This window comes from Aotus nancymaae, unplaced genomic scaffold (genome assembly GCF_030222135.1).
Source record: "Aotus nancymaae isolate 86718 unplaced genomic scaffold, 86718_ANA_hifiasm-v0.15.2.pri h1tg000057l, whole genome shotgun sequence".
In the NCBI taxonomy this organism is placed as follows: domain Eukaryota; kingdom Metazoa; phylum Chordata; class Mammalia; order Primates; family Aotidae; genus Aotus; species Aotus nancymaae.
In genome coordinates, this window is record NW_026988471.1 from 8,063,265 (window position 1) to 8,077,764 (window position 14,500).

At 37.8% G+C, this 14,500-nt stretch overlaps 1 protein-coding gene across 8 annotated transcripts in view; it reads right to left on the reverse strand.

Annotated features, from left to right (window-relative positions):
• KIDINS220 (kinase D interacting substrate 220) overlaps positions 1–14,500 on the reverse strand; it is a 119,227-nt gene that overhangs the window by 66,859 nt on the left and 37,868 nt on the right. For all 8 annotated transcript variants that reach the window (XM_021669016.2, XM_021669014.2, XM_012438848.3 and 5 more), the window contains exons 9-15: positions 12,400–12,498; positions 10,196–10,294; positions 8,752–8,850; positions 5,784–5,961; positions 2,370–2,534; positions 1,184–1,363; positions 292–457 (exon numbers count right to left, since the gene is read on the reverse strand). In XM_021669016.2, coding sequence (XP_021524691.1) covers positions 292–457; positions 1,184–1,363; positions 2,370–2,534; positions 5,784–5,961; positions 8,752–8,850; positions 10,196–10,294; positions 12,400–12,498 — 986 coding nt within the window. The remainder of the gene's footprint in view (positions 1–291; positions 458–1,183; positions 1,364–2,369; positions 2,535–5,783; positions 5,962–8,751; positions 8,851–10,195; positions 10,295–12,399; positions 12,499–14,500) is intronic.

Genomic DNA, 14,500 nt, shown 5'->3' on the forward strand with positions numbered 1-14,500 from the left:
CCTGAGTTCAAATGATTCTCCTGCTTCATCCTCCCAATTACATCCTCCCTGATTACAGACATGCGCCATGACACCTGTCTAATTTTGTATTTTTAGTAAAGATGGGGTTTCACCATGTTGGCCAGGCTAATCTCAACTCCTAACCTCAGGTGATCCATCCGCCTTCACCTCCCAAAGTGTTGGGATTACAAGCGTGAGCCACTGTGCCTGGCCCCTATAAACTTTTTTAAGTGAGAAAGATTTTTTTCTTAATCTTATTAAAGATTTCTTCTGTCAAATGGAACAACTCACCTCACAGGTAAAGCTTTAGTAGTCTGCTCTGGCAATTCAGGTGGATTCACAAACATCAGTTTAAGGAGGAGTTCCAAATATCCAATATGTCTCGCCAATCTAGTGCTGAGGACCCAGGCCCAATTCCAACTTTCTCCTTCTCTTCGTCCACCAAAGTAAATGACAACTGAAATTCCAGTTTAAAAAAGTTATCCAAAGCAGTCATTAGTCAAGCAGATCTTTTCTCCAAAGATCAAATATCAAGTAATGACAGCTAGGCTTATGTCCCATACTATTTCTTAACTACTCCTCAAAGAATTCCTTAACCGCCACTAAGATACAAAAGATATGAAAAGCGAAAAGTAAACTGACTAACATGTGCCTTAAACAGAAACATAACTGCAGCTCTGATTCAAATGCAAATAACCTTGGATTTATCAGTATTTGCAAGTGGTAACATTGGTTATCAGTTCTTCTAACAGTAAATCTATTTCCTTTCTTGGAATTGAAGATACCCCCAAGAATAGGGATTGTATTATATTCTTTTTACTTTGCTTTTAGATGAAATTGAAAGTACAGATATGATCAAAATGCTCAAGAGCACGCCAGTGATGGCTCGGAAGCCTTCTTTTCAGAAAAAGATTTAAATACAAATCATTAATTAACAAAAAGGATAAGTATAATAATCAAGAGTCTTGCTTCAAGATTAACAAGCAGCACATTAGTTTATTAGCTACTTCAACGAGTTGTGAGCAATGTTCCTTTAGGACAATCTATGAAGCAGCAAAAAGATCAATTTTCTCACCCAATTATGAAAATCACATATGGGTTTTAAAAGACAGATAATGTTTCTTCTTTATCCATGGATCAACATTTTCTCCATTTTTGAAAAAGATAAAGAGCAAAGACTTACTAAAGAATATATATAAGAGAGCCAAGAAGCTCAATGACACTGCTATTCCAAGATTCAGGTCGACCGTGAAGGCAAACAATAAACCAAGCCCTCCACAAAGTAGCAGGGTAAGAAACACTATGAGCCATGAGAACTGAAAGAGAGGCTCAATCTGTTGTCCAGCGAAGGTTTTCATTTCATCTGAAAGAGAATTTAACATGAAACCTTATTCATGTTTACTTTAACAAATACATTTTTTAACTCAATTTGCAGTTTTCACATTTTCAATGTAAACACTTATTTTATTGGGCACTTTACTAGGTCCCTAGATAGAATAACCGCTACTTAACCATTTTAACCAGTGTTCTCTTGCCAAAGATGAACATCTCACCCCCAGGGGCACAGCTAAGTCTAACTCAACCATCCTCTCCTGCTTCACATGGAGGATGTACAAAATCGCTTCTCATATACTCCCATCTGTCAAGATTTTCTTGAGTTTTTTTTTTTTTGTGGTTTGTATTAACACAAACAAAAAACATTATGCATACGCATATTGTTTTCACATGCAAAAATAAAAATAATACTCTATATCTTCAAACTAGATATCACCACCATTCCACTGTGATCTTCCTCACCCCTTCTCCCTCTAATCACATTTGAGAATACTGTTCTTAAAGGTCCATGTTGAGCCCAAAGGAGCCCCACACAAGTCATTCTTTGTACAAAACGTGGGGAAATTTTTACAGGTAATACTGAAACCTATCCTTGAAGAATGAGTAAGATTTTGTCAAGCAAAAGGCATGCGTGTTGGGTGGGTGGTAGTGAGGCCAGCTAAGAAGCTGCTAATGGAGCAACTTGGGAAACACATCTGGTGTGTTCTTGCAAGAGCAAATAGTCCTCTGCGACTGAAGCTGGGGCACATGCCAGAGGTGGTGCTGGCAGGTGGAACCATGCAAACTGACAAGTCTGTGAAGAACCCAAAAAAACATGCCAGCAAGGGTTTTTTGTGGGGTTATCACACAACTGGATCTGCTTTAGAAAGAGAACTCAAATGACCATGTGAAGGACCAACTAGAGGGGAGTTCATCTCAGTAAACTGTGTAACACACATGCTTACACAGAAAGCGGTCCTCCTCTTTATTTCAGAAAAATCCCCAGAGAAAATCTTGTTTTACATATACAGACTCTGTACAAGCAAGTCCTTTACCTTCTAGTTTCTTGAGTAAGAAAGATTTCCCACTTCCCCACTGTGCATATAACCCCACACAAATGGGTGGCTGCATGGTAGGCTCACTGAGAATATCTGCCAGAGCACTGCTATATAAATCATATCCAAGCATGTCACCATCTGTTTCAGTAGGAGACAAGTGTCCTGTAATTAAAGCACATCATATCTTACATTAAACAGTGGCATCATTATTAGAAAGAAACATCTATTTATTGTTTACTTGATTAGAGAGAAAAAAATTATTTCAAATGTTTATACCCATATAAAGACCATTTCAGGGAGTCTCCAAGCCTACTCTGACTTGGAAGGCTTGATTTACTTTTTTAAATTTTAAATCTACTTGATTTAAAATAAAAAAAAAATTTCAGAGATTCTTAAATTACTATCATATTTCATAGAACTTAAGATATCTATTGATTATATGATACATCATTTTTATGTAAAACTAAGAAAGTACAAAATGCTGTACAAAAAGTACACCATGCTTTTTTATCCATCACTTAAAAGACACATTCCAATTTCAGGGATGTTAAATTGTGGGAATGGTGTGCAATTTAGAATCAATAAAATATTATGATTAACACAAATGAGTATATAAAATTAAATGTAATATGTGTCATACCTATAAAAAGAAAGTTATAAAATGTTACTGAAGAACATAATAGATAATAAGAGAAAAAGAAACATTCTATGATTCCAGGCAGAAAGTTTCAGCAATTCTCCCAAATTATTCTATCACTTTAAGGCAGTTCTAATTAAAACCCATGAGAATTTTGTTTTAATTGAAAGAAGAATGGTAAGAATAGAAAAAAAAGACTACTGAAGGGTAGTTGTCACTAGAGAAGAATAAAAATATAAAACTGGGGCCGGGCGTGGTGGTTCATGCCTGTAATCCCAGCACTTTGGGAGGCCAAGGCAGGTGGATCACGAGGTCAAGAGATCGAGACCATCCTAGTCAAGACGGTGAAACCCCGTCTCTACTAAAAATACAAAAAATTAGCTGGGCACAGTGGTGCGTGCCTGTAATCCCAGCTACTCAGAAGGCTGAGGCAGGAGAATTGCCTGAACCCAGGAGGCGGAGGTTGCGGTAAGCTGAAATCGCGCCATTGCACTCCAGCCTGGGTAACAAGAGCAAAACTCCGTCTCAAAAAAAAAAAAAAAAAATATATATATATATATATATATATAAAACTACAATAATTTGAACATTCTGGAACTCATATAGGATATTAACATAAGAGGCATTTCAAATAAGGCAGGAAATGATGAATTAATAAGTGGTATAAGGAAAGTTTAATCGTTCATGAAAAAAATTAAATTAAAATGCTACATATCTTGTAGCCTTAACAAAATTTTCTGAAACATTAAAAATTAAGTAGAGGCCGGGCGCAGTGGCTCAAGCCTGTAATCCAAGCACTTTGGGAGGCCAAGGCAAGTGGATCACGAGGTTAAGAGATCGAGACCATCCTGGTCAACATTGTGAAACCCCGTCTCTACTAATACAAAAAAAAAATTAGCTAGGCATGGTGGCGCGTGCCTGTAATCCCAGCTACTCAGGAGGCTGAGGCAGGAGAATTGCCTGAACCCAGGAGGTGGAGGTTGCAGTGAGCCAAGATTGCGCCATTGCACTCCAGCCTGGGTAACGAGAGCGAAACTCCATCTCAAAAAAAAAAAATTAAGTAGAAAAAAGTAAAACCATAGAAGTACTAGAAGAAAACATAGGAGAAACTTTAAAAATCTTTGTTTAAAAAGGCCTTTCTTTCTCAATGTAATACTAAGACCAGAACTTCAGGAAAAGACTAATAAATAAACTACAGAAATGTGTAACTTTTGAATGGAGAAGAAAAAACCAGGAGCATCAACCAAGAGTTTGCTGATGGGAGGGAAATACAGCACATAGGATAGAACCAGGATCAATATCCATAACTCAGAAAGACTCTTAGATCAACTTTTTAAAAATATTAAAAACTAAAAAGTGGGTAAAGGATACAAAAAGGAACCTGGCAACAACACAAATAGGCTATGAATATATTACACATTATCTAGGCCAAAAGGCTAAGAAGCAATAGCCTTTGAATATATTAAAAGATCTCAATTTCACTAATAATTTTAAAACACAAATTGAAATTAGAGTTTTTTTCTCATTTATCTGATTACCAAAGAGTAAGAGGCTGGAAATACCCAGCTCTAGCAAGCTTGTGGGGAACTGTAGTATCTTACACTGCCAGAGAGAGAAGAAAGTTTTACAACCATTTTGGAAAGTCTATCAAAACTGTGGGCATCCATTGACTTGGCAATTCTACTGCTGGGAATTTACTCTAAGAAAATAATCCTAATTGTACCCCCTGAATCTATAATAATAATTTTTAAAAGAAAGAAAAAAAATCCTAAAAATAAGAGTCAATGGATACACGAACAAAAGTTGTTCACTGCAGCACTAGCTGTTAGCAAAACAAACTAAATATTCACCAATAGAGAACTCAATGTACTATCAGAACCCTATGATGAAAGATTGTGCAATAATTAAAATATGACACTTTAGGTTTTTGTAACATAGTATAACTCAATTTTTCTTTTTTAAAACTATATACATAATATGTAACATTTTTATAAGCATAAAGAAAAGCCTGGAGGGTCATTTAGACAATTACAAGCTGAGAGATAGGGGATAATGGAGAATTTTCACCTTCTGCTATACTCATGTTTTCATTCTTGAAATGTAATTAGTGCACATTACTATTATAAGAAAAAATATTTTAAAAGACAAAAAATCATTAAAAAAAAAAAAAAAAAAAAGGAAATATGGCCAGGCACAGTGGCTCATGTCTGTAATCCCAGCACTTTGGGAGGCCAAGGTGGGAGGATTACTTGGGCCCAGACCAGGGAACATGGCAAGACCTCATCTCTAAAAAAAAAAAAAAAAAAAAAAAATTAGCTGAGCATGGGAGCATGGACCTGTAGTTCCAAGTACTCAGTAGGCTGAGGTGAGAGGATGGCTTGAGTCCAGGAATTTGAGGTTGCAGTGAGCTATGACTGCACCACTGTACTCCAGCCTGGGCAACAGAGTGAGACCCAGTGCAGTGGTATGATCCTGGTTCACTACAATCTCCATCTCCCTGGCTCAAGAGATCCTCCCACCTCAGCCTCCCAAGAAACTAGGATTACAGGCACACCACCATGCTCGGCTAATTTTTTAATTTTTTTGTAGAGATGAGGTCTCACTATACTGCTCAGGCTGGTCTCCAACTCCTGGGCTCAAGAAATCCTCCCACCTTGGCCTCCTCAAGTGATGGGATTACAGGCATGGCCACTATGCCTGGCCTTATTTTCCATATCTTTTAATGGAACATTCATTATTTAAAAGTTCAGTTAGGAACAAAACTCAATACTTACTGGCTCCAAATATTTGAGTTAAGATACTCTTCTGATGGCTACAGTCAATATTATAAGGAGTCTCTCCTGCTTTGTTGGGCCTATAAAGTAACCGTCCATCTTTGGGGTTTCTTAAAAGCAGTTCAGCCAGTTTCCTACTCCTTCCACGAATAGCAATATGCAAGGGAGTATCTCCTTTCTGAAACATAATAGTAGGAAACTTGAACTTTCATATCTTGATATATAGTATGAAAAGAGTAACAATATTTATGTTTCTGTAAAATAACAAAATTTGAACTTTTCTTATTTTTCATATAAAGCACATAATAATATGAATTTTTATCTCTATCTTCCCCATAATTTCTTTCTGTAGCTCCTCACCCAGCTTTGCTGAGATATTATTTCTCCCACAGCCCTCTAGAATGAAGGTCATTTTTTTTCTCCTTCCTTTAACTCAGTGAAAGAAGAGAAGCAACAGGCTTTCTCACTGCAGCTCCTCCTAGGCCATGGGTCCACTTCATTAGCATCCCTCCATCATCCAAATATTTATTGTCTGAGGATGTCAATGACCTTCCTCAACTAATTTAAATTCTATTTCACAACTTTCTTCATTTGTCTAGAAAGCTTTACAATTCATGCTGATAGCCATCCAACACAAGTGATCTTGTCAGCTCCAATGACCTTTGTCAGCCATTTGCTACAGTGAACCCTTTTAAATCTCATCACTCTTCATTCTCTACCGGAGTCCTCTATGTACAGCTATCCCCTTCTGACTCTCTCCTCACCTCTTCCATTCTCCTCACCTTTCACTTTTCCCTATCAACCCACCTTCTCTCATTATTAGCATCTCCAGTCATTAGTGTTCATATCCAACAGTAATGAAAGCTAACACATGTAAATTTCAAAAGCCCTCTTCGGGCTGCAAAGTGATCTCCTGTTGATTACTTCACAAACACCTTAACAAATTAAATTCTCAGTTCTCATCCACACTGATCTCTAGGACAGTAAATGAAAATAACCTACACTGTTCTTCCTGTGGCTTCCAAGGCACGACCTTATCTTGAACTTTTCATCTTCTAGACTTTCTTCCTCCCATGTCCTAAAAAATGTGTCACCATAACTATGCACCAAGCTCACTATCTGTAAGGCTCTTTGCTTGTTACTTTGGAAGATACAAAGATAAAAGACAAAATAGCTGCTGGCCTTTAGTAGCTTATGTCGTAATAGAAAGAGACTGGATAAACATGCACAATTTCAAAACTGCAATATGACACACAGCATAAGAGAAGTCCATTTTGACTTGAGCTTTTCTCTTTCTTCAACTGATCATCTTAGTCACTCCCAGGCAACTCTTCTTTCCTAGTAACTGTCAAATTTCCATCACAAGCCTTGATTTCTTGCCCAGATTCCAGTACTAGACTTCCCAATGTCTACTGACCACAGACTCCTGAATGTCTTATTAGCCCTCAAACTAAACGTATCCAAATCCAATTTTATCTTATTTTCCCATCTCAATTCCAATTCTCATCCCCAAACCTGTGAGAAGACAAAACATCAGCAGCAGCATTTCTACCAGATACAAAATTTCTATAAATGTAGGAGGATATTAGCACACTTTGCTGACAGGCTGAAGATTATCAGAGAGCAGTGACAGGCGAGGTAAATATAACATTAATCATCATTCTTAAAATTGTTTTTACAAAATTATCTATGAAGATCCAGGTTCAAGACTTTTATAAGTTTGTATCCCAAATTCTAGCAGGTTAGCACTTTACCCATCCTCAGGAGGAATGTGTTCATGAACAACTGTTCCCACTATCATGTGTATTTGTCAGCAAGCATCATGTGCTAACTCTGGGTACAACAACACACAAAAGAATACCAGGGCAGAGTCCTTCAAGAAACGTATTGAGTATGCAACAATTACTTACAATAGCATATTATACAATTAACAGGCTATATGGAACCTTGAAGGGTACAGTCCAGTGGTTCTATATCGCAAACTGGGGGACCAGTGTCAGATGAGTCAGTGACAGATTGGAAAAAACAGGCATTATAAAAAGTTTTCTAGAAAGCTACATATATTCAATTCTGAAAACTCTTCTTTGACTTTATGTCTTCTAATTAATATTAAAGTTTCCTTTTATATGACATTATGTTGATATGATAATGACAGGTGGGAGGTGCTTTGTTTTAAAATAATGTTGTAACTTGGCAAAATGAAATGCAAACACACATTGACTCTTGACTCCCTGTTTTTGTTTTAACTGCCTTAAAATATTAGAAAAATAAATTTCAATCTACTGTTAATTAGAAAAGCCCAAATCATATCATTCATTAGAGGAGAAAATTTACAATATTATTTCTACTTCACACATCAATCAGTTCATTTCTTTTCTGGGGGAAAATCAATTTAAATTGATTTAAACAAGTTGATTTAAATCAATTTAAATTATTTTAAACAAGTAAGCTTGTTTAAAATAAAAAGAAACTAAAATGAAAAATCAAATCTATATGAAGTGCTCAGCCACTCAGAGCTAAACTTATTATAGAAAATATGAAAATTTCCCTAAAAGGATTATAGCAAGAACATGCAGCAGAACACATTATCTCCCATCAGTGAACATTAACACTGTCTGCTTTGAGAGTCAGCCTCCTCCAGCCCCTGTACATTCTTTCCTCCTGTTTATCTGCAACAAACTCTGCCCTGAAGAAAGTAGTGCCTCCTCCTCATGTGGTTGTCAATGGCTGTGCCCCACAGCTGCTGTGAGCCATAGAAGGAAAATCGGAAGCAGCTGCGTGAACAGCACACTGAGCCCACCCACTCCTCAGCGTGCTCCTGCGTGGGATCCAAATCCCACACAGACATCCCCAGCAAGTAATCTCTCCCCACATAACCTAAAATCAGATCCCCATTAAATCCACTCCATATAGAGGTCAGTGTACTAACAGCTTTCCATGCAGTGTTCTCTCCCCACAGATGTTTTACCTTATCTACAGCAGACACTTTAGCCCCTTTATCTAGCAGCAGCTCCACCACTTCAATATTTCTCATCTTGGTAGCCTTTATAAGCGGTGTTTCACCATCCTGTGGGCACAAATAAGAATGTTTACCAAATTAATAGCTTGACTCCTAAGTGTTTATGTCATACAAATGCACATGTCAAGAAATATCTGACTCTGCTAACAGTCTATATTTAAAACCCTCTCAAGAAAACATAAAAGCTAAAAACAACAACAAAAAATGCTTTTCCTTTACAACCACTCATTTGTATCAAAGTGACTTTAAATCACGTAGCCAGGTGTGTCCTGCCCCACCTGCTCGTAAGCTACAGTCGGCAGCAGTGGCTGCTTCTGCCCTTCCCCAGGTTCCACCACTGACCTGGAGGAGCCCCTCCAGAGGCTACTTCCCGATCTCCCCACCAACCAACCCATAGCCCAGCCTGTCAACATCCAGGTAAGCCAGTGTCCAGAGTTTTTCAGAAATGTACACCAACATCGCCTCAGTTCGCAGTGAAACCATTTGATACAAGCAGTATGCCTTCAGAAAACCTCAAAAGAGTTCATGATTGCTTTTAAAAAACAAAGGAAAGAAAACAAGAAGAGACCACAATTCAGCACTGAGTTAGACAAAAATCTGGTCAGAAGCCGCAGGTAGTCACACTGGCTGACACCAAGGTCCAAAAGAAAAGTAAAAAGAGCATCAAGGAGCCACCTGCAAACCAGAAGGAATCCCAGAAATTTTCTACCCTGGGATACTGGAAGTACCATCACTGATTTAGAAACTGGCTGGTCCTGATCTACAGCAGATGAAATAGGATTGTCTTACGGGCGACTTTAAAAGTTTGCTTTATTCATTAAGAATTCCTGCTGTATCAACACAGAATTCCAAATATATTTTCCCCACAGAAAACTATTACACATAGGCAAAATACGAGACCACAATATTAGATAATTTTGTATTTTTTATATGATTTGAGTAAAATAGGTGAAAGTGGCTAGTCTGGAGAACCAACCATCAATCACAGTGGTTATTTATTTGTTCATTTAAAGAGACAGGGTCTCACTCTACCGCCTAAGCTGGCTCAGAACTCCTGAGCACACACAGTCTCCACACAGAGGAATGTGTTCTGCATCCCAGATAGCAGGAGCACAAGTGAATTTCAGGGGAAAGGATCCGTCCAAATAATAACAATTTACGGATGGCTGATACTGTACTTTCTGAAAAGCATTTAATTGAAGTAACAAAAAGCACACTGTATTTTGCTATGAATACACAAATCCTGAAAGGATGTAAATTGACTTCTCAATTTGATATAGAATATTACCAGTAAAATCAGTGTAACACTAACATCCAAGACGACTGAACTAAAATGAGCAGTACTAACATTCAGCAGGAGGTGTTGTTAACAGAACAGAAATGCCATGCATACCTTTGTGCATATTTCAGTGTCGGGATTGCACTGTAAGATATCTCTCACCATCGTTGCATTTCCTTTCTCGACAGCCCAATACAAAGCAGTTTTATTGTCCTATATAATTTAAAAAAAACATCAAGAAGCACTTCATGTAAGATACAATATTGAAAACTGCTGCCTGTAAATACAAAACATTATTTCTGTCAGAAAGCATATCAACAGGCAGCATGGTAGGAAATACCATTAATCCTTAGGCTATCTTGTAGTTACTTTTGAGAAATTCTTTATGAAAGAAGCCTAGAAAAACTGCATATTACTTGACCTAAAAAGTAGCAATCCCACATACTTAATCAAGTAAACTGTAGTTTTGTAATGCAATCAGATTTCAGGAACATGCACTGGGTTAGGAGTCATCAATACCTGAACTCTGCAAACTAGGACAAGTCACTTGACTATTCTGACCCTTGGATTTTCATCTGTAACATGCTATAAATACTTCCCATTTTTTCAAAAGATAATGCACGAAAATGTACTTCACAAATATAAGGCATTATCATTTTTAGGTTTCTTAATTTTCATCCATCCTATACCCCGATACTACCTTGATCAGATCCTTTAAAATCTTTCTTATCTAGCTCAAAAACCAAAAATGAATCCACATAGACCTTCAAAGTAGAGCTAGAGAACAACAACAAAAAACGAATTCAAACATAGAAGAGGATGAACAGACACAAGGTAGTCTGCTAAAAGTCCAAATAGGTGACCTAGAACCCTTCATTTAGTGGCAATGTTTTTAACCCAGGAGATAATGAATGACTTTTTACAGCGGTCACATTAAGTTCCCAATACCAAAATTTCCCCAACAGAGTTTCTCTTCTAAAAAATGCACACTAACCACTCAACTCAAACTTCTCAGGCCCCATCTCCCTTCCCATTTCATTTCTCCACCTCTCACCCACCATCCCCACCACCACGCCTAACACCCCACTGCCCAATGCCAAATGATGTATTCATTAGCTATGGAATGCATCTTTCACTTTCTAATTTTCTCAAATTTTCTCATCCTATTACCACTGCCCTTGTCTGAAATACCCAGCCTTCTTTTTCTCTTTTTTTTTTTTTAAGAGACAGGGTCTTACCTGTCACCCAGGCTGGAGTGCAGTGGCACAGTCACAGCTCACTATAACCTCAAACTCCTAGGCTCAAGAGATCTTCCCACCTCAGCCTCCCAAAGAGCTGGGATTACAGGAACCAGCCACCCGCCAAGGTATCCACCTATCTAAATCCAACTCATCTTCAAACTTGGCTTGAGTTCTACCTTCCTCTAAAAGCCCCCAACATAAGGCCTACTTTCCCCACCTCAAGACTTATATTTGAACCTTTTGCTAAGTAATCAATCATATACCATCTTGTGGCTTCACTTTTTATGTTAAATAAAAGCATAAAAATAAACTAAAAGCTTTCAAATTAAAATACATGTGTCTTAAAGACAAGGGCCCATGTTAATGCCCCCATAACATTGGCATAATATTTATAGTTTGATTCAAAAATGGATTTGGATACAAGAGATTTTTGGTCAAATACAAGAAAAAACTGAGCAGAAATGTAGACTGTCCAACAACAAAATGAGACACCAAGAACTTTTTCTAAAGTCTGAAGTTCCTGAAGTATTTGATAAATTCACAACTGTGGGCAAGGCTTTTATCTAAAATTAATAACCTCTGTGGTTCTGTGAACTACGATTGCCTTAAACAACGTCCACAGGCACTACCAAGCAGTCCCAGCAAAGTCAAGCACAGTGGGGAAAAAGGAGAAGAAAATAAAACAGTAACAACAGAAGAGCAGCATATGAGGAAGAAGACAAAATGGGAGAAAACAATGAAGAAAATAAATAAGTACCAGATACTCACAGTGCTACCAACTCTATCACTAACTACTCATTATAGTTTTGAGAATTGAATCTATATATACACGGTAGTAAGGACAGTATATTCTAAAAACATGACCTTTTTTATTTACTTCCATCTACATTTAACTCAACATTAATACAGAAATTTTACAATAATGGCAGTGAAACTTAGTAATAATATATGCCTGTTAAATGTACTAGGGTTTACAAGTTTATCTCCATAGGGAAGTAGGAAGAATAACATTATCATCAGGCAACATTTACAACCAATTATACTCTAAGATAGCAACTGCACTGTAATCATACATACCTGTCCTCTAATGTCTATATCAGCATATTTTTGGAGAAGCGCTCGAACAATTTCAACATGACCACCTCTGACAGCGCCAATTAACACAGTATCCCCACTCTAGGAAGACAAAAAAAAAAAAGATGAATTGATAACAAGCACTCTTTTGAAGTTAATCATGTTTTGGTTTTTTTTTTAATTTCTTGGAAAAAGTCCATTTCTAAATAAGAGAAAAGTATTACTTAACTAATATGAATACCTGATGCTAACAGACATCACAGTAAGGAACAGAGAACTTTATGCCCCAAAATGAGGACTCTGAAATTCCTAAAGGAAGTCTAGGAAGACCAGTTACCCAGAACAGTAATCTATTCTTTTTGAAGGTAACTGCCATTACAAACATAAATTAAATACAATGACGCTGTGGCTGTCAATGAACCAGATGAACATTTTTAAATCATATAGTAAAAATCTTGTGGAATAATGCTATATGACAAAAGCCATGAATTCTTAAAAAAAAAAAAAAAAAAAGGAGCTGTAAAACTATCAGTCAATCTACAGCCACATTTAATTAAGGGAGAAAGTTAGATCCCCAACCAGCATCCATGAAAATCTAGTTGATTTGGCAGTTACAGGCTGGTAGTGCATTAACATTCATTCCCTAGAAGAAAACTAAGACAAAGTTCATGACCTCATGAGGACATCACTCTCCCCTGAAACTATATTCACCAAGCAACAATCATTTTCAGTTCATATCTTCCTATACTTAAAATACTGGACAAATTTTAGTTGCGAACATTAGCATTAACATGGGTGCAGACTAGTAAACTTATAAAAGATTACAAATATTTCACTGCTTACAATGTGCCATTCACCATTTAGGTACTAGGAAACAAGACAGACAGGGTCCTACCTCTGGAAGAATTTACAGCCTGGCAGAGAACACAACATATAATAAACAAAAAACCACACAAACACTATGTAAATAAAATAAGGTAATGTTCTAGAAAGTGACCACCAGGTAGGCTGGGCATGATGGCTTATGCCTGTAATCCCACCACTTTGAGAGGCCAAAGCAGGAGAATCACTTGAGGCCAGGAGTTCAAGACCAGTCTGTCAACATAGTGAGACCCTGTCTCTCAAAAAAAAAAAAAAAACCTAAAAAGAATTAGCCAGGTGTGATGGCATGCACCTGTAGTCCCAGCTACTTGTGAGGCTAAGGCAAGGAAGATCACTTGAGTCTAGGAAGCTGAGGCCCCAGTGAGCTGCGATCACGCCACTGCACTCCAGCCTGGGTAACAGCACAAGATCATGTCTCAAAAAAAAAAAGGGGTGATCAGGTAGCTACTTTGGATTGGGTAGCTGAAGACCTTTTCAAGGAGGTAACATTGAAGCTGAAGTGGGACAACAAGAAGCCGCCAACCACAAGATCAGCATTCCAGACTAAGAGCACAGTTGCTGCAAAGGCTCCACAGTGGAACAAGCTGAGTGTGTTCAAGAAGAGAAAGAGCAAACATGGCTGCAGGCTATGAAAACTGGCAGAAGAGGGGTACGAAGTGGGGAGAGAGGTTAGACAAAGATGATGTGTCACGTCTATAACCTAAAAAGATAACATTCATCCTCAGTGCAAGAGGAAGTCTTGGATGGCTTTAAACAAACAAGTACACATGAGATTTATTGTTTTAAAGATCACTCCAAGATCAGAGTGGAGAACCCAGTTGCAATGCTACTTCTGTAACAGCAGCACCACCACAGATCGTGGCTTCAGCTGGGAGGTGATAGTGGAATGAAAACAGGTGGACAGATAAAGGATTTGTTTTGGAGTAAAGTCAACAGAACCTGCTGGAGGGTAGGTGAGGGAGAGAGAAATCAAGGCTAATGCACAGGATTTGGGGCTTTAACAGCAAGGCGAATGGTGGTGCCACTTGCTGATATGGAGAATGAGGGAAAAGCAGGTTTGAGGTGAAAAAAACAAGGCATTCGTTTTACTATAAGTTTAAGAAAGACAATTAGACATTCAAGTGGAGAGTTCAGGTAGAAGTCAATCAGTAAGTGTGAGCTCAGAGAAGGAGTTAGGGCACAAAAAAGCACACCTACAGTGACACATCAAGGCCAGTTACAG